Source organism: Alligator sinensis, unplaced genomic scaffold (genome assembly GCF_000455745.1).
Source record: "Alligator sinensis unplaced genomic scaffold, ASM45574v1 scaffold1322_1, whole genome shotgun sequence".
NCBI classification, from domain to species: Eukaryota; Metazoa; Chordata; order Crocodylia; family Alligatoridae; genus Alligator; species Alligator sinensis.
Window position 1 is genome coordinate 1,704,595 of NW_005842116.1, and position 20,419 is coordinate 1,725,013.

The following is a 20,419-nucleotide window of genomic DNA, read 5'->3' on the forward strand; positions in this document are numbered from 1 at the left end:
CCACTAAAATTGGGCTGGGTGCGCCCGTGTTGCTGCTGGCGGCGAGAGGCGGTCGTCCTGCAGAATGGCACTTAACAGAGGCTGGATGGTCAATGCGGGAGAGGACGCTGCATGCCACAGCAGAGGCCAAGCACGTCTCGGAAGTATAATCAGTATTTATTAGCTGCTACCCTGCATATCTCTGCAGGAGCCTAGCCAGAGGGAGAGGGCTACCCCCTTCCTCACCCACAGGCAAGTTGTGCTTCTATAAGCTCAAGGCAGCACCACCACGAAACAGGGGCTTCAATAGCTTCATGCTCCAAACGCTTTAGCAAGCGTAACAGTCTACAGGACTCCTTGAGATGACTTTGCAGGCCGCAAAAAGATATCCAAGTTCTCACATGACGCGCTCCAGGAAAACGCCAAGACTCCTGCGCGGCTGCACTTGACGTGACGGATCAGGCTAAAGATCCATCAGGACAGGGTTTCTGTGCCGTGGAAAAGGTTTAGCTCAGACGCAGCATCTGGCTTTCACAGCAGTTTCTGCTTTTTACTTGATTTTCCTGACTCTCTCACACAGCTCAAGTGACTTGGACCTCAGCCTGGGTCTTTCAGGCTTCTCTGTCCTTTGCTCTGACATCAACCCCTGCAGCTCTCTGGCAAGTTAAATGCAAATCTCCTTTTTTGTTTTCTTTTTTTTTTAGAGAAAGCTGAAAATATATGAACTTACGATCCAGAGGGACCTCGATGGCTCTGATGATGTGATGCAGGCAGACAGCAAGCACAACTCCTGTGCAGGTGAGGAGGTACCTTTGCCTTACCATTTTGAAGGGCTGGACAGTGCGATGCTGCCTGTTCCCTCTAGGAAAGCAGGCTGGCCTCTTGCTCGCGTAGCTGAATTCCTTGGCTTTTCAACTGCAAAATAAAAAACAAAAGCTGCAGATTAAGGAGCTGCTTGTAAATTCACTGCACTCCCCATTTTCTACATTTACGTTGGGCTGGCGGGGGGGCATTGACAAGAAGAGAAGCGGTTTTTCAGACTGTAATTTGACTGAAGTAGTGTCTGGTGACTAACGAGGGTCCAGGGTCCTGTGATGCAAGGTGCTGCCCTAAAGAGCTCACCGTCTATATATATTCAAGCGCTCTAGTCGGTCTTCATGAAGCTGAACTGAATGGAGTCTGGTCCTTTTGTGACGCGTAGCAACACTTAGGAGACTGGAGTGAAACGTATGCCAAGCGCTTTGCTCAAATAATCACTATTCATTCTTCACATCATGCCTCCCCCACCCCACCTGGGACCTAGGTTAGCCTAGATTCACAGACTGTAAGGCTGGAAGGGCCCTCGGAAGATCATCGAGTCCAGCCCCCTGCTTTACAGCTGCGGGAAGCAGACAGAGGAAGAGAAAAGCAACAGAGCCTGGTCACGAGCCCTGACTTCCAGGCCGGCGCTCAGCCCATCAGATCACAGTGCCCCGCTCCGAATAAGGCAACATCGGGGAACCAGTGTAAGGACTTATGCAGCCGCAGCTCATCTTTTCGCACTCCCTCTTGCAGCAGGATTTCGTTTTCCTCTGCAACCTCCGCGCTGTTGCACTTCTATCCTGAGCTCCTCATAGGAACAATATTTAAAAGGACCGGATTCTCCCCACCCTCCCTTTTTAAATGCGTGCCCATCTCCAAATTCTCCTCTCCCTTACACGGGGACAAATCTGGACCAGTACAGCCCAAGCCAGGCTATTCAGTTTAAGATGCACCTTAAGCCAAAACGAGATTCTGGTTCTGCAAACCAGGTCCGCGTAGACCTAGTGCCGGGCCCTGGAGCTCTAATGCTGGGAGCAGAAGTGAGAGGAGCTCTGCAGCCAGCAGCTCCCATTATTTTCCTGACGGTCAAAGTGCGCCAACAGCCCAGAGACGCAGGGGAGGGAACAACAATATCTTAAAGCCAAGCCGATTCACCAAAATCTAGTGACAGAATCCCAAACAATTCAAGAAAATCTTGCTGGTTGTAACGACTGAATGAGACTTTGTCCTCTAAGGGCTAAAGGTAGGTAAACAGTGACAGAGAGCTCTTACAAACTCCAATTAATTAGATGCCAAGCTGAAGTGTGCCTTGCTCACTGGTGCATTGTTTGCTCTGCTCATGGATGTCCAGCCTAATTTAATTTGGATCGCGAATTATACCGAGAAATCTGACATTCATTCTGGGATGAGAACGGGAACATCACGTGCTGCCTACCGGCTAATTAAGTTATGCAGAATTAACCAATCAAGGAAAAGGCAAAATGAACCATCTCTGGAAGAAAACGGAGAAGGATTTTTTTTATTTTTATTAAGATCTACTTGCATCTAAAACATCCAAAACCACGGGCCAACCTACTCCCACCTCCCCCGCTGCCAAAAGGGTCACCTTTATTTGTGAATTCAAAAGCACGGCTGAAATGAGCTGAAGAAAACCGTGCTGGAAATAGATCCGATCCCTAAGGAAATCCCCTGCCAGGTACCGGGGCATCCTTGACTGACTGCAACAATTGTTGTGTTATCATTATGCCCTGTCCATACAAATACGGCGCGTTACTAAACAAGAGACAGGTTTGGAGCCAGGAAAACTTTGCTGTGCTGCACGCTCTCTCTGTTACGGAGCTTTCTGCTTTTGACTCGATTTTCCAGCTGGACTGGCTGCAGCGCTAAAGGTCAGGAGACATGCCAGGGGTCATGTAGCAAGGCAACGGCTTAACAGAGCCTTTTGGCCCCCGCTCATTTGTTCCAAGCATCCGGCCACATGGCCTCTTATGACACTTGGGCAAGTTTTGCTCCAGGATAAATTCCCACTAGTGAGGTCAGTGGGCCAGTCCCACTCTGCTACGCACACAGACCTGTGGCCACTCCAGATGTGCAGGGGGGAAGAACAGGACCACGTGGGGTTGAAAAGTAACGGTCTTTCATTAGACTCAATGGAAGACCCTCCACTGGACTTCATCAGGACCTAAAGAGAAGAGAATCACCCCTGGGCAGAGGCTGACAAGGACATAAATACCACTCGCATCCTATCTGAAGGGCTTCCGTGATGCCCAGGAGAATGTCCCACAAACAGATGATGCAAATTAGTGCCGAAGATGGACTTGCACACAGACGTCTTGCATGGTACATGATGGGGGCTATTAGCATTTCCAAGATCTTCCCAATGGACCAGACTGAAAAGCTGCTTCAGTTTAGAGTGACTTCTGCCAAACTGCAACACCCCCGCCGGCACCGGGAGAGGCGAGACCAGTGTCTTCCAGCATGTGTGGCCGGGTTTGTTTTAAGAAAGCTTTTGCAACCTTTTGAACACCACCTCCCCCTCCCCTTTCATGATATCTAGAAGACTAAAAGCAGATTAAAGGGACAATGCAAAGGAGGATAAATTACCCTGCTTACACCAAGCAAATCCCTTTAAAAGGGCTTTCTGCATCGCAGAGGTCGAGTCATATCTGAGTTACGATGTCTGTAGAGGCATTATAAATATCGGGCCTCGGTGACAAACGTGTGGACGGCTCGTTCTCTGCTCAGAGCAAATGAAGGCAGGGCAGCAAAGAGTGGAAAATCCCCAGCTTGGCTCCTGGCTGCTACTTCCTCTCTTCTGCACAGGGTTGTATTGTGGCGGTGTGATACCAGACAGGAGAACAGTACAGAGGGGCCATTTGGCAAGCAAGGAAAGTCCAGATTCATGAAATATAAATAAGCTGCTGCAGCCTGGGATGCTGCTAAGACGGGAGCTGCCCCCCGCCCGTTGCAAAAAACAAAGTCAATCAGGAGAGATGGAAAAAATACAAGCCAGAGACCACTGCCTGGGGTTAAGCCACAGACTACTCTCCCCAGAGAAGCGGTGGGAGGCTCCCTCGCTGTGGATATTGAAAGCTAAATTGGATGGCCCTGGAGAATACAGCATAGGGAGCAAGCCAGCTGGGCAGGATGGGACTGATGATGACCTAATAGGTCTCTCCTCCTCCAGTTTCTATAGTCCTATGATATTATGACTCGTCAATCTGCAAGGAACAGACACCTGTAGTAAGGGCTATGTGATTATGGTGGTTAGCTGTTTGTACGGAGACAGCACACGGGCAAAAACCCATCTGTACAAACACAGTGGCAAACAATGGGAGAAACTATGCAGGGTCCCTCCTTCCCCGTCACGTTGCCGGAGTCTCCTCCGTCGCTCTGGCAATACCAGAGGCCGATACCAGTGCGCTCAGATGAAAGCTCCCAGCCGCTGGGCATTAATGGGACTGCAACAGCCACCTGCAAAATTCATCTCTGTGCAGAGGCCTCCCCACACTGCTGTTAGGTGTTGGGAACAGAGGAGGTGCCGCACCAGATCCTAGCTACGGTCCACCCAGCCCGTGTTCAACAGCGGCCAGTGCCAAAGGGCTCTAAAACAAGTGCAAGAAACCTCGCGTTAGGCAGCTGTGGGATGGTCTGTCTGCCCACATTAGGTCACCACTGAATCCCTAACAGCTAGAGGTTGGTTGCAGATTTTAAGCATGAGGTTTAACACATCCTCCAACGTGTTAGCCTTGGCTACGCAGCTCATCAGGACAGAACGGCTGAGGCCCCCTTGGCGATGCTCCAGGAAAAAAGAGAGGAGGTGACAGCACTTAAAAACAGTAAATAATTCCCCCCTTCCGCACACACCTTTCTGGGCCATATTTATCCATCATAAACAAGCAGAGCCAGCCAAATCCAATGTGCAATAACCCTTCCACATCAACTCTGTGCTGCTTGCACACAGACTTGAATTACACCCTGAGAGCAGACGCAGAGGTACTTTACAGGCCCCCATTAACCAAGAGATCATGTCCCGAGCCAAACTGCTCATTAAGCAAAGAAACCACCGGGGAAGTCCAAGTAGATCCGTGTTGTCATCTCGCAGCGGACTGAGCACTTAGGTGCCTTGAAACATCCCAGCCTAAGCGGGAGAGGGGAGGCATGCTTCTTGAGACTGTCAAAGCTGAATGTGTTTTTGCTTGTGCCTCTGAACATCCTAGCCAGAAAGAAAAATGCTTCACTTTTCCCAAAATGGCAATTTTCATAACTATAAGTGCTGTTTAAAACCCAGTGGGCCCAAATCATCCCTGGTGGAAGTCCACTGATAACAATGCACCAGCCACCAGCAAGACATAGCCACATATTCCCACCTCCAGACAAGTTCTCATGGCTCTCCCTGCGGATTGCTTAGCCTGTTAATGTGGCAGATACATGTGGGGCTTCACCAACCTGCAAAATGCCCCCACTTGGGCTTGAAAACTGCAGCTGTGCAGCTCCCCACTGACGTCCAAGGGCTCCACGTAAACACCGAAGGTCATACAGGGAGGTCCAGTTGAAGGACTAGTGCCTGAATTTGCAGTGCAGCTGTTACCAAATCTGGACTTGTGACCCTAAGGCAAACCCAAGAGCCCTGCACCTCTCTCCTGTTCATCCCTCTTTCCAAACTACAGCCAGCTTGACTTTTTTAGGAAGTCTCCTGATACTTGGAGACTTTCTGGGAACCCCAGTGCCTGAGATCCTGCAATAATATGAGGATTTCTGCTGTAAATTTTGAGAGAGAGGAAAATATTTAGCTCCCATGAGTGCAAAAGGAACAAGGGAACACTAAAGTCTCAAAAACCCCCAAGCCAAAACCAAACAGTAAGGTAGCTGGGACTTTCCCCTTAGTGACAGTGCCCATGAGCCTGTGTTTTATGTCGGCTTTATTCACAGATCTTCAAGCAGCTGGGTTGGCAGCACTGCACGCCCCTGCCTCTGCTCCGATCCATTCATGAGTTGTGCTCCGTGCTCTTTGAGAGACGTTCTGCACGCCTCGGCGAGTCCCCGCCCATGTCCCAATTCTGCCTGATTATAGATTGCTAAAAGGTTTGGGTGTTTTGGGGCTGTTTTTATTTTTTTATTTTTAGCTTTCATCTTTTTTTGCTGATTCGAAGGATTTTCCAGCCCAGCTATTGCAACGGAAATGGTGGCAGGGCAGCGTAATTGTGAGACAAGGTCATAACTAAAGCAGTGCAAGTCTTCCAAAGCCGTCTGGTTAGAGCGATACAAATGGCTTCCTTGGCCTTTTTTATACCAGAAGAAATGATTTTGATCTGTGGCCTGTGTTATACTCAACTGCGCAGGCCAGTGATCATATCCATTTCAGCACAGAATCGGTTAGGGGGAAGTTCGAGTCCACGCCCCGCTGCTGCCTTTTACATAGTTTTCTCTTATCAACCAAAAATACATGCAAGCATTTGCCAACACTTAGATTTATTTTGCATGAATTATGCTCGTCTGTCAAAACTCCCCCTTTTTGTCTCAAACTGCTTTAGAAACTCTCATTACGCATGAAAATCCCCCTGTACAAGGACAGCAATTCAGAGCGGACAGCAACACTACACATACTTCTAGGCTAGCAAGCAAGTAATGTGTTTCCCAACTGATAGTGCAGGGGAAAACTTTTGGAGGTACACTATAACCTCCCTAGAAGCCTTGGCTGGGATACCGGGATCGTCGCCGTGCCTTTTGCCAATACAATCATCTGGAAAATGGAGCTGATGGCAGTACCTCCCAACCCATAACAGGAGTAACAGCTCGAGCCCCTTTTAGGCAGCAGCACTGAATCATCAACACTTCTGCAGCACCTCAGCACTCCTTACATCCACTCCTTACTCCCCTCCAACCATCTGTTAAGTCAACACATTTGCTAAATTTGAGAGAGATCACCAGAGTAACGCACGCTAGTATGGTGTCTGACACAAACGGTTGCATAATGAAACCCTTCTGTCCTGAAAAACCTGAGGAGTGAAACTCCTCGGGTCACTCTGATCCAATGTTATGACCTTGTCTGGCCACTGCTAGACTGGCCTAAATGGAGCACCCAAATATTAAGCCCTGCTTCTCCTTTTAAAAATGGTACATTATGTCTTTCTATGGCCTAAAGAGTATGCAAGTGTGAACACGTGTAAATATTATATAGGGTCTTTAGAAACATCTATTCCTGTTATTATCTAGTAGCTCTCTACTTAATCTTGGTTGCTTGTAGCATTCTGGAAAGAAGGAATGGGAGGGAGTGACAGCCTAATTAATGGTGTTTAGCCCGTGGGGAAAATTCACCGTGCGTGACATCGGATGCTAGGGAGAAGCCCAGGACTGGTCTGATGGTGGCTCTGCATGTCAGCTTCAACATGCATTAGCAGCGTAGTGGATTGGGTGTCAGTGGAAAAGAAAAATATATGGCTTTCCTTGACTGTGCTGCAGGGGCAGTCCTACAGAGATTTGGGAATAAAGGGCTGTTCCCTGTAATGAGTGGGGTGCATTCTCAGACCTGTGGGGTGCAAGAGTTACTGCACACTTGGCTTGAAGGCACGGGAAGGACTGACTGGAAGGAGACTCTACATCACTGGCTGGGCTGGAGCCAGAGCTATTAATTAATGCTTTCGGGAACAACAGCAAACAACAGAAGCCCACTAAAACCAGCCCCTCGTCTGGGCAACCGAAATGAAAGCCGGGAGCCTTCAGGGCCTTGCTATCTGATGTCGGTGGGTGTGACTCACCATGCATCTTGGAAAATCTGCTGCCGTGCTTGCGTGCGTGGGTGGGCTGTTCGGGACACGCTGTGCTGCGAGCCCACGGCTGTATGCCAGCGGAGAACACAGCCCACACTGTCACGACCTTTCCTCGTACTGCGTGGGGAGAGCTGCACTAATGCGAAGGAGCAGAGCTGCTCTGGGGTGCTTGTGCATACGCACACGTGCACACGTGCGCACGCACACACACACACCTGGGGTTATTAATGGCCACGCAACTTGCCTGACGTTTCAGCCTGTTTCAATGAGACTGACTCAAGCTGTCTGTGGGTTGGAGTTTTCAACACAAGACTTCCTGGCACGCTGGAAAACTGAGAATGAGTCTTTGGCACCCAGGTTCCTACTAGGCAAGCAAAGAAGTGTGAGGTCTCCCTCCTTGCATTCAGCCTTGTCTTACAGGCTTTAAACGTCAGCCTAAAGCAATCGCCCACTGCATCATAGTTCGATGCCATGGGGTCACCAGGCGAAACGATTAAGGTTGCAATGGTTTATGAGGCAACATCATACAGCATGAGAGCATTAAGATGGTCCCCAACAAAAGAGCTGCCGAGTCCGCAGACCAAAACTCTACTGCAGTCTCTCTTCCCGTGACCTGGCTGTGTTGGTCGGTCTCATGACCGTGATCAGGACCATGACACTACCCCTGATTTCTCAAATAATCTGTAAACTAGCTAGACCAGAGACCAATTTGGAGTCAGAGCCCACACAATTGAGCCAGTGTATACCACTGCAGGATCCTATGATAGAAATCCAGGTCTCCATTTCCACACTGGGCTGGCCTCACATTTTCTGAAGGCCCAATACCTTATACCAAACCCTGCAAATGGTCCGTGGCTTTCAGACTCTGCACCGTGTCTTTGTGGGGGCTGGCTCCGGACCAGATTCTGCCTGAAAACCTACGCTCTGATGGTGACATTTTGGCTTAAGCCAGTTGTTCCTGTGACGCTTCCAGCAACATGGACTAAAAGATCTCGCAAAATGAGCCTGCAAGAAAGATCCTGATGTCATCACATGGGGATCCAGCCTGCCAATACCTAGTCTAGAATCAGCCTTGAATTTGAACTCCACGTGCCAGCATCATCCATATCGTTATGCAGGCAGCATGGCCTGACTGTGGAAAACTATCAGCAAGGAGATGGCCCCATTTATCTGCATTTCCTCATATATTTTTCCCCAAGTTCAAAAGTGCATCTCAATGCCTGGTGCTATGTTCTCCTCCCCGCAAAGTGGGATACGTAGCGGCATTAGCTCCCGCAAGCTGTTCAGTCCAGACTGGAGAGTACAGTCCCGAATCCCGCAATCTGTCATGTCCCTCACTCCACAACTTCTTTCAAATGAAGAGATGCTCTTTCCGAACAAAGCGCATTTAAGATCGTACGCAAAGGCCTGTGACTACACAGTGCAATCTGAGTGATTATGGAGGTTCCTTTCCCCAGAGCCTGATCTTTTCCCCAGGGAAATCAAAGAGCATTTTACTTGTACATGGGCTTGCAAACGGCTCCTTCACCTCTATCTGCTAACTTCAAATGCTCGGGTCTCAGTAGAGCTCACCGCTTTTCGTTCAGAGCACGCGTGCCACATCAGCACTGCTCTAGCTGAAAAGCTCCCAGCATTTAGCGTCATGTGTTGCACCATCTTGTGTGCTAGTGACTAATTGTACCCGCAGTGCTGGGGTTTCCCAGGTTATGTTCCATTTTCACGCCTCGACGGGGCCATGTTCCTCCACCACCACCTCTCCCTCTCCATTGGGGCTTCCCTGAAGTCCCCGTTTATCCAGGCTTTTGTCCCCGTTTCTCAGCACTCGCATCCTTCATTGCACAAGGAGCATCCCCCAATAAGTAACCACCTTCGGATTGCCAAAAGAAAGGAGGGTGTGGGAGGCAGAAAAGCAACTGCAAACAGCCAGCGAAAGCATGGAGGGAGAATGCATTCCTGGTGCCGATGCAGCCGTGGATGGGAACTTGGCTTGATTCGTGGTGCTGTACGCCTCCCGCTGAAGATGCATCCTGGCTTTAAGACTGCTCGCTGGTAAGCAGTGCTGTGTTATGCAGTGCACCCGGGTGCGAATTCAGCCTCATCTCTATGCGTGATTAAACATCCAGTCATTACAAACAGGGTCTGTTTTCTCTCTCCCCCCACACCGAACATTTCTTTATGGATTATTTTTGGTAATCAACATCAGAACGCAAAGGGACCATCTTTGTGTTCGTTCCTTATTTGCCTGTGTCATGGCTACTACAGCACTTTGTGTTTCCAAAGGGTAGTTATTTAAAAATTTTATTTTTTACTTATTTTTAAATGTAAATGTGGTCAAATTTGATCAAAATGTCCTTTAATTAAAAATACACGTTCTGGTAAGTATGTTTTTTTGGGTGAATGTAAAAAAAAAAAAAAAAAAAATCCGTACAAAAATGACATTTCCTGCATTTCAAATACTGCAGCATGGTGCCTGTGAGTGAGTCTGGCAGAGAATTTAATTAGAACAAGACTTTTATGCTCATTATCTGAGCTAAAGCCAAATGCAAGAGTGATTGAGGGGCATCCAAAAGATCAAAGGTCCACCTGAGCCTACAGGCCCAGTGGGCGTGTATGGTTAAGGCACATCTGTCCCTGAAGCCTATGTCCCCCAAGGGAGATATGTGGCAGGGCATCATGTCTGAGTGCATTTCATTGCTCAGCCTGAATAACCAGGTACTTACTCATAGCTGGGTCAACCAGGGGCAGCCTCTGACACAAGCCTGGAGTGAGACTTGACCTGCCACCTCTGGAGCATCTGGACCCATAACTAGTTATAGCTGCCCTGGCACTGCACTCTGCAACCAAGGAGCACACAGCTAGCGCATGGCCGTAGAATATGAATGCCCTCACATAGGGTTTAAAACCCCTTTCCCTTTTCCGAAGGTACAAACTCAAGTATTCAGGCACTCCCTACTGACTTATTTTGAACCTCCCAGGATCCCTTTCAAATTAGAGACGGCCCCTCCCCAAATGCTCCATGCCAAGCAGTGCTTGAAACTTGTGGCCGTCTGCAATCTGGATGCCGATCTCAGCCTTGCAGCTTGAGCCCACCTCCATTTAAACCCCAGCAACATCTGCAGAGAGAAAGGAGGCGGCGAAAGATTAGACTAAAGCAAGCCCCAAAGGGATGGACGCACGGGGATGGCTGCGGCACACACGAGCGGGGCGCTTAAGGTCTGTGCTGCAGGAGCCCGAACAATGGGACTATTAGCATTTTACCCAGGCAGGTGCACATTCCAGCTGAGGGCCACGTGACTGCGCCAGGGGGAACAAGGGGTTGAAGTTGGGATCACATTGACCGCAGCAAGATTAGCCACATTTGTGCAGCAGCCAGGAAAAGTCTGCAAGGAGAACAAGGAGGTTTTACTGGCGGGAGCTTCCTGCCATCCACGGTGCATCTTGCATGGCAGGAGTTGACAGGGCACTGTAGGGTACCGTTGCAAACGCTCACACCTCCCGAAAGCTACTGGTCCGCACTGGCGTGTTGTTTTTGCATTTCAAAGTGTTTTCCGAACATCAAAGATTCTTTATAATACCCATTTTCTAGCTAGGGAAACAGAGGCAAGGAGAGGGGAAGTGATTTTTCAAGGACACGCTGACTCGGGGCTGTTGTCAGGGTGAAGCTCGAGAGGTCCGACTCCTAATCGCTTCCGAAGAATCTGAGTTTGCCACCTTTTCTTTCCCGGCTACGCGTAAAAGCCGGGGTCGCTAGGGCTTCTGCAAGGTCGTGCCGTTTACACCGTCCTGCCACAGCTTGGCCCACCAGAACCCAGGTGAGATTCAAAGCAAGGAAAGCAGCAAGAAGGCAGTGTACTTGGCTGAAGTCCAGGCAACTCTGTGCCGTATCTAGTGCATGGACAGGGCATCTCAATTCTCGGTCAAGGTGATTTCTAAGACTTCTAGTGAGAAGAGATTCCCGGAAGTTGGGGATGCATTTCCAAGTGCATTGTCAGCACTCAGTCCTTCTTATAATGGTACCCACAGCTCTAGTATGCAGAAGTTGCTCTTCTAATCAGCTGAGTGCAGGTGCAGATCAGGGCAGGGAAGTCAGAAGCTGCGACAACAATTCAGTTTGCAGGAGAGGGAAATAAAAAACCGTGCTCGTAAGCAGGTAGACTGGACTTTACCAGGCTAAAAATATAACCTACTATGCCTTTTCTGACAACTATGGAGTGCAGGTCCCTGCATAAAACTGCAAGCAGCAACACAGTTATATTTAGCCCCATATTAATTCTTTTCTGATGCATTTGCCACTTGGCGTCCTAGGCACTACAGAAACAATAAGAAGCCACGTTCCGGTGGAGCTCGGTTTACAAAAATTAGCAAAAATTAAAGCTCTAAAGGAAGGCAACATGCACAGGTTTAAATGCCAGCCATAAACAGAAGTGTTCGGCGGCCAGCATCTCTCTTCTGACACGTGCTATTCAAGTAACTCCACCAGGGAATAAATACCATTTGCTGATGGGCAACTACACACTGAAGCAAACTGAGAATAGCAGGCACAACCTCCAATTTGGGTGCGTGGCTTTAGGAATCAATTTGCTTCTTGTTCTGTTCTGTGCTTATGTTAAAGTGACTCCCTCTCCACCCACCCCTCCGCCCCTCCTCAATATTACTTAGCATTGTTTAAGGCCGACAATACAAAGTGTTTGTGGAAGAGGTTGCCCAGAATTAGGTGTGCATACAGCACCTAGCACCACAGGGCCTAACCTGGTTAACCTCAACATGGGCATGGTGCAGGGACAGTCTTTGCCCCGATAAGCCTGGGTAACAGTTCCTTGCCTATTAAAATGCATACGTCCGTTAATGAGATGACATGCGAGCTGAGAACCACATTGCAAGCTCCTGGCTTCTTGTCCTCCGTTTTGGCATACACATCTCTTCTGAAGGTTTCCACGGCTCGACTTTCATCTTTCACAAAAGGCAATAGCTACATGTCAGCAGTAAAACACAGCAGCCCCTCTCCACACCACACGAGTCTATCAAAGAAGAAATCAACCTAGGCAATTTCTGAACTTGAAGATTCCCCCCACTTCATCCTAGTGTTGCATATGTGATCACCCCAAGAAAGTCATGATATATTAGGATATTTGATTAGAGAGTCGTGCACCTCCCTTTCCTCTGCAGGTTATTCAAGGACACTCGTTTCAGAGACAGCCGTCCACTTACCCAGTGTGGCAAAGCTAGAAGGATGATAATAAGAACAGCGCTTTTGACTTTGTACTTCTCCAAAGAGACATGCTGGACAATCTGCCTTTGGTCAGGATGACGGGAATCTATGCTTCCCACTCTCTGAGCATAGCTGAGCTAATGAAACCTTGCACCCCTTCTCTCGCCGCATTGCTTCCATCTGCTTCATCTGTGTGCGAGCAACTTTCCTCGCTGGCATCTATTCATGCAGGCAGCAGAGATGGGAGGGGAACGTTTCACTACCGTTGGCCCTCCCTGCCAGCCGCAAGAGCTAAAGGGCCAGATGAGAGGCTGAGCATATGCTCTGATCATTAATAGAACATGAACCACGTGCTAAACAAACAGGTTACTTCTTCCCAGGCCAAGCTGTTTAGACCCCAGTCTCCCAGCAGCTAGCAGCCTTTCAAAGCTGGCATGCATTTGGTGGCTGAAATATATGGGGGGGAAAAAAATGGTGCAAGAAGTTTTCCCACCCTGCTACAAACATCCAGCTCAGGGGTACGCCTATACTGCATGCTGCAGCATAGCACAAATGTGCAAGCTAGCTGTAAATGAAGCAGGGTAAATTAGCCAGCACAGAGCTCCGTGCTACCATGAATTAGGTTGCTTTTAGTGCCCCAAGTGTGGCCCCAAGCGTGAACGGATCATGCATATAAGTTCAAGCACCTGACTAGTGCTCAGTCCTATTCTGCAAGGGCTTTATCTTGAGTCACTCACCCTCGCTTGCCATATACTTCAGTGAGCATAGGATTGGGCCCCCAACATTTAAACATATGCTTAAATTTAAGCACTCGAGCACCAGCAGGGCTGCTCATGTATTGCTAACGTTCAGCAAGTGCTTAAACGCTTTGTTGAAATCAAAAGGAATCAGAACTTGTGGTGGAGGTGATATCTTTTATTACACCAACTAGATTTTTGCAAAAAAAAAATCTTTTAATTGCAAGCTTTTGGGCACAAACACCCTTCTTCAGGCATAGGAGGAAAGACTGTAAAAGTTCTTCTGGGTAGAAATGTAAGTTCATATTTCATAGGTGAGTTGAAGGTGTGGTAAAATCTCCTGCTTGGAACAGTTCAATATGTATGCAAATTAGGCTCAGAGAAAAATTGAAATCAGGCCTTCATGCACTGTCATTAAAACCACTTAAAACCACTTCCTTCCTTGTTGCCCAACGCCAGTCGCTCCAAGCTCTCAACTCGAGCAAAGAGCACCGAGCATCTTACATGATTTGTCCTGGGATTTGGAAGTAAAAGGAGCACAAATGAAAAATAAAAGGGGGGGGGGGGAAAAAAAGAAGAGTAAATTACCCCATGGTGGGGCATTATTTTTAATCTGCTCATCAGATCCACCAGGACAATTTTTGTAGCAACTAGGTATTTATCCTTATTTATGGTTGCATGAGGAACAGTAAAACTCCAGCTACTAATGATCCCACAACGACACTCATGGTTTCACATTATGGATTGCGTTCTCCAAATTAAAAGCGATTGAACATCACAGAGTGATGCTTCTTCAGGGGCTCTGGCATCGCGTTCAGTGAGAGTAAAGCGCCCTTTGTTTCTTATGGCGAAAACCAATTATTGGGGGGAAAACATTTTTTTTTCCTTTTCCTCTTCCTTCCTCCACGTTATTCCCCGACAAAAATTTTAAAAAACCCATTCGCTTTCTGGGCTCTCTCTTTTTCTCTGCTACCTTATCCGTGTTTTCTCTTGGGCTCTTTCCTCCTCAGGTTATATATTTGCTGGGTTTCTGGGTTGCTGACTTTAAAGTCATAAATCTACTTTCTGCTTTTTCCTGGCACTGGCAAGGCCTTTTGTCGTGGACATTAAATGTCAGCACCTGCATGCAAGTGGATCGGCACGGCTCTGTCCTAGGAACGGGTACAGGTGGGCACCTGCCCCTTCTGCAGTTGCATTAACTTCAGTGGGGCACGGCCTCCATGGAACGACTGACAGGGGCAGGGACCGAGATGGCGAAACAACATCCTTTAACTGAAAATGAACATGCATTTGCATGCACGCAGATAATCATCGTACGCGCATGGATGCCCCACCTCCAGTTCTTAACGAATCCCTGAAAGCATTTTTAAGAAGCCATTAAAACATTTGTTGCATTGCTGCCCGGCATATAGCACTCCCCAGCCCACTCTATAGGAGAAAGGGGTAGGAGCTTGCTGTACTTCCATCCTGGAGGCCAAAAGAGACCCAAGAGTGCCCTCTTTTTGGGAGAGCAGCAACCTAGGATAGCAGGGCAAACGGCGTCTCTTGTTCTCTGCATGCAGGAAAGACGGTGCTTTGTGTCTGCTTCTGAAAGTGGGTTCAGCTTCCACAACTGCTGAGTGGGAGGAAGTCAGATTTGCACTGGGTCAGCCTGAAACTACTGATTGCCTAGTGTTTCTCAGTCTTGTTTTATACTATTACCAGGGATGAGCCCCAAACCAGGGTGGGTAACACTGTGCCCAAGCCTAGGCAGGTCCCCGCTGCTTCGTGGGGGAGACTGAATGTTACCTGATGGGGAGATGTTTCAAGCCCCCCACACTTTGGTGTGACGGGGCTCTCGGCACCGTGTCTTCCCACCCCAGATGCTGCGTCAGCACGCCGGCCTGCTGGGAGAAACTGGCAATTACTGCCTCATTAAAATTTCATACCTCAGCTCTCTCGTCTCCTCTTCCCTCCTTGCCCCCTCTCCTGCTGTCCCCCTCCATGCCCCAGCTCCCCCACGGAGGGAGGCTTTGCAGAAGGGCCTGGAGCAGTCTGAATCATCCCATCTGCGACACCGGGGAGCTGTAATCAATGGCAGGAGGAGTGAACCTCTGCATGCAGCAGCCCTGCCTCCCCCACTGGCAGCTATTGTCCCCCCGCCCGTCCGGCTGTCCATCTGCTTCATTGTTCTGCCTGTGTGCGAAGCCTCCTACAGTAACCCATATGCTGTAGCTGTCAATCAGGGAACACACGGATCACGGGGTCAGGGGAACCGAGGGGACTTCTGCGGGCAGGGGTCACAGTTCATCCTATTCCAAAATGTTTAATCTCCATTCATAAGCCGTGATCAGCAACTCCATCCAGGAGCTTTGCAGCCATTCCTACCGCCGCTGCTCCAGGAAGCTGGGGTTCATTCAGATGCAAGGCAGGGGATGACGTTTTGCACTTGGTGGGCTGACTCAACATGAAAACCCCCCATCCAGGGAGTCCCAGGTGCCTTGCGCTTCAGTCGTGGAAGATTTAGACAAAGGATGACAACGCTCCCTTCTCCGACACCTCCGATCCGAGAAGACCAAAGAATTTTGCAAACAGCAGCTAACGTCGCCTTATAACGGACCTGGCATCTGCCAAGAGTTTCTACACGCTGGCATCCAAGACACCAGCTTCCTCCCAATCCTGTCACTGTTTGCTGTAAGATTTCCAAGGATCATATGGACTCCAGCTAGTTTGCACATAGACGGGGAGGGCAGAGATTATTCGGACTGGACCCGCCAGGCTCGCAGCTGGTGCGTGTGGGTGGCCGTTCTCGTGTTTTCCCTGCAAAAAGTCGCCAGAGGATTTGTTTTTGTATCAATACAGGATGGAAACAACTTGGGAACTTTGAAGTTTGTCATGCAACAGATTTCCTGCGTTGGGGCCAAGCCTGCTCACACATCTCGGCGCTTGCTGTGACGGAGAGTAATAGTAGCTTCATAACACTCTTGTTTGAGACATAAAGCAGGCATCACTGTTTTAAGCCCCATAGAAAAATTCAGGATAGAGTCTTTATTTAAGAAATCACAATGTCCCTCCCACTCCATTTGCAAACCGTCTCTGAAAAAAAGATACAGAAGCAGATCCCATCTCTTACAGCAACCTCCCCTCTCACATGAAGCATCCTTGTGGTGGGAGGAGGTGGTATATATATCCAGTGGTGGGAGGAGGGGAAATTTCCAATTGCTCCTGCCTGGCACGCTATATGCATAAAAAGTCACGGATACAAAGTATGGAGCTACCATAAAACACCAGTGAATCCCTAAAAAAACTCCATGAAGCGGCAACATCCACTCCGTGCAATGCAGAGCAAAACGTGGGAAGCTGGCATAAATCAGCTGCATCTCAAAAAGTTACGGCTGAGGTTTCCAGTGGAGAGACATACATTTCGGTTGATAACAACACCCATCTTACTTCACAGGCAGCGTTATCAGCCAGATCCCGTCCAGCCCTTTCTGTGCATCCTTCTGGTATGGTCACATCGCCACACAAATGAAAATACGTTCTGTTTATTACTATTTTGAAAGAAATCAGGAGGGGCTGAATACTCTGGCGATGGTACAGGGAAGTCGAGCCCTTCTCAAGGCACGCAAGCCATGTGGCAGAACTGGGAAACAACGTGGGGTCCCCCGAGTGTCCCTTCTGTGTCCTAACCAGAAGGAGCTATTTGGGATCTGCGGCCATTACCAAGAGCAGAAATTCAACCTGCAAATGTTACAACCCTTGTGCAGTAAGACGATCTGGACTTCCTCTGATGGAGTGCCAGCTAGAGAGACCCAGAGTGCCGCACGGCACGCCAGGGCTGCAGCAGCTGGGATTCTCCTTATGACAGCAGATTTTGGGGACCATTTTGGGTGACAACAGAGCCACCGCATCAAACCAGCTCTGCTGATGGGCAAACCAAACCCTGCTGTCTGCCCTCCCTGCTCAAGGGCTCTCTCTGGACGCTCGTTGTTGGCACCTCCTCTTTTCATCAACAGGATTGGAAAGGGGGGGAGAAGAATCACTTGAAGACCTTAGTCTTCATGGAAAGCAAAGGAGTTTGGGGAAACAGTCAAGCTTTTGCAAGCTTCCTCTAAATGCCAATGAATATTGCACTGAAGACAAGCGGGAATGTGCATTCGACTGAGAGCTGAAATTAAATGAGCAAAGTCTTAGGTTTTTCCTTCATATTGCTACCTACTGGGCACTACTGCATCTTAACTGGGTAGCTGGGAGGTGATTTTGCTTAGGGAGAACAGGGAATCACTGTAAAAGAGGACATTTTATGAGAAACAGATGCTCAGGAGGACAGGAGCAGATGGAATTACACACCTGGGACTGTCCCATTATCATGCTGCACCCCCCGAGGTTTGCTGAACATTTCACAGAGGGATGGATGGTGACTGGAGATGACCTACTGAACCTCTCAACTCTTGGTCCTCATTTCCAAGCCAGAATCTGGGTTGACAGTAACCAGAAATCATGATGAAGAGTTGATTGTGTGATGGCCTCTACCTGGAATAAACTTGATGGATCTTACTCTAATTTTTAATAGCCTTGAGCACCACCGCAGTTGGCACTGTTACCTCCTCACCCTTGGCCGTCGACAGATAGAAGAGAAATTCCCCCAACGCCGCAGAGCCGATAGCACAAGCCCTCGTATCTCCTGGACTGCACCTCCAGGGCAATGCAGGAGAATTAGATGCAACAGGGAGAGACCCCAGTGGAAAAGCTGCCAGTGTTTCAGTGCACGCTCCCCATGCTCGCCCCTCCCCAGAGGTAGCAGCATCTGTCATCTTGTGATTAGCAACCACTAATCACACACAGTGGCAGCTATAAATAGCAACTGTTGTACCATTTGCACAGCAATTGCTCTGGAAAAGCCAGTTTCCTCCTGGCTGGCGGGCCAGTCCACCTCCTCTCCCCAGCTGGCCCTCAAAAGAGGGCACGCACGAGTCAGTAGGCGAGCAGCTGAGAACCCTTGGCAGAGCCCATCCGAAAGGCGCCATAGACAGGCGGCGTGTTTGAGCCCGCTGGCTGCACAGGACCAGGGACCAGGCCCGGCGTTGCAGCCCCAACCCTCGCTGCGGGCATGTCCCTCAGCTTCCTTGTTGAACAGGATGGGAACCTCACCCCCCTCATTACTGACCACGGAGCACTTTGGGAAAGGTATTTCACACAGCGTCCAGCACGGTAGAAAATACCACCCAAATCTCACCTAAGGGAGCAAAGGGTGGTGCAGATGGAGGGGCAGTTCTGATTAACCTCCGGCCAGATAGCACAGAAAGCCTCCAGGAACGTGCAGGGGGGGCAGGAAGGGCTCAAAGGAGGATCAGGGTCTTTAACGATAAGCCCTTCCTCTACATCCAGCGAGTTAACCCATGCCTCCCAGTCCATGAGCTATTCAAGGATAAGACATACCCAAGAGGCCTGGAGGGCTTGCACTCCAGTCACTAGCACGTGCAAAAGCCCAGGCTGCCTCCCCTTCACTGTTATGCGTACCTGTCTGTGCTACACTCACACCTTCCTTTTGCAATACAGACTTGCTGTGTGTCTTGAAGCCTCAAAGAGCTACTCCCCTTCTAGTTGTTACAACCCAGCGGGTCTCTGCTGTCCCACAAAAAGACACTACACTTCCCATCGGGGTAGCCTGCAGCCTATCTGTCTACCAAGGTGCCCACGCAACATGTGCCCATCTGACCCACCAGGCAGAGTACCACGGCGCATTCCCTATACGTCATCTTGTGGTCCTCTAGCACCAGCCAAGACTAAATACCCAGGCTGCCTGCCACCAGGTGCCACTTGCCGGCTTCCTAGAGCACATGGAAAAACCATGCTGCCCAAGAATAAATAACAACTTACTTGCAGATCACAAGACAGTTTGTCACCAAAGCTGACTCTTCTCTGTGCGCCACGTGAACTATTCACATCCTCCCACACGTGGTGTCACATAGGTTAAACTGCATCTGTTCAGCTGCATCACAGCAGCCTGTGACATGATGCAGCATGTCACAAATATATGGGCCGTGACACTGAGAGGGGGCTTTCCCTTTGCTCAGAGGGAAAAGGTTAATGAAGCAAAATGGCATGAGCTTTAGCGCGTGGATGCCCAGGGGTTAAAATTCCCTTCCCTTGACTACCCACAAACAAGGAAACTACTTTGGGACTCACCGAATCCCGCTATCCTTTGTACTGACGTTTGCTCTGAAAGACGGGAAGCCAAGGTCCTGGCCGCTTGCAAAGATTAAAGAACCAAGGTACTTTCCTTACGGGGAACAGCGCAAAGCCAGGCACCCCAGTAGGATTTCAAAGCAGGGAACTACACTGTCAAGCTGGATTCCCTTAGCAGTTCAAGTAAATTAAGTCCATGTCTGCACCTGCGGCTCTACATCAGCATGTATGAATGCTCCTGGGCACCGTTAAACAATCCTCTTACATTCATCCGAGAAGAGATTCAGGGTTGAAACACGCAGATAAACATCTCTCTGCAGTAAATGATCTCACAACACTTCAAACTTTAACTAAATCTCTCAGCATCCTTTAGAGGTAGATGAGAAGAATCAAAGTTGCTCTTAACACCTCTTGAAATCCATCTCTCTCTGCACAGGCATGTTAACAGTCTAAGGAACTGACTGGATGGCAGGTCCTCTCACTTTTGCCACGTACCAGACTCAAATAAGTGGCAGAAGGTTTCACGCAAAATCTCGATCCCGCTGAAAGTTTATGGAAAAGTTATGCCAGCCGCTTTCAGGGGGTTGTATAACATCAGATGTAAAAGGCAACAGAGAACCAGGGAGATTATCTAGTCTGAACTTCTGCAAAACTACAGATTCCCACCCAGTGATTTCTAAACCAAGCCAAAAAACTTGGGGCTGAATTAGACCGCTTCTTCCCGAAAGCTAGCCAGCTCTGATTTAAAGACGTCA

General features: G+C 49.1%; 1 protein-coding gene across 19 annotated transcripts in view; it reads right to left on the bottom strand.

Moving 5' to 3' along the window:
* NFASC (neurofascin) overlaps nt 1–20,419 on the bottom strand; it is a 152,314-nt gene that overhangs the window by 90,961 nt on the left and 40,934 nt on the right. For 17 of the 19 annotated variants that reach the window (XM_025205524.1, XM_025205525.1, XM_025205529.1 and 14 more), the window contains exon 3: nt 710–894. In XM_025205524.1, coding sequence (XP_025061309.1) covers nt 710–803 — 94 coding nt within the window. In that variant the 5' untranslated portion in view covers nt 804–894. Of the gene's footprint in view, nt 1–709; nt 895–1,935; nt 1,957–12,758; nt 12,780–20,419 lie in introns of those variants that run through there. The other 2 variants (XM_025205527.1, XM_025205526.1) reach the window with 2 other exon arrangements.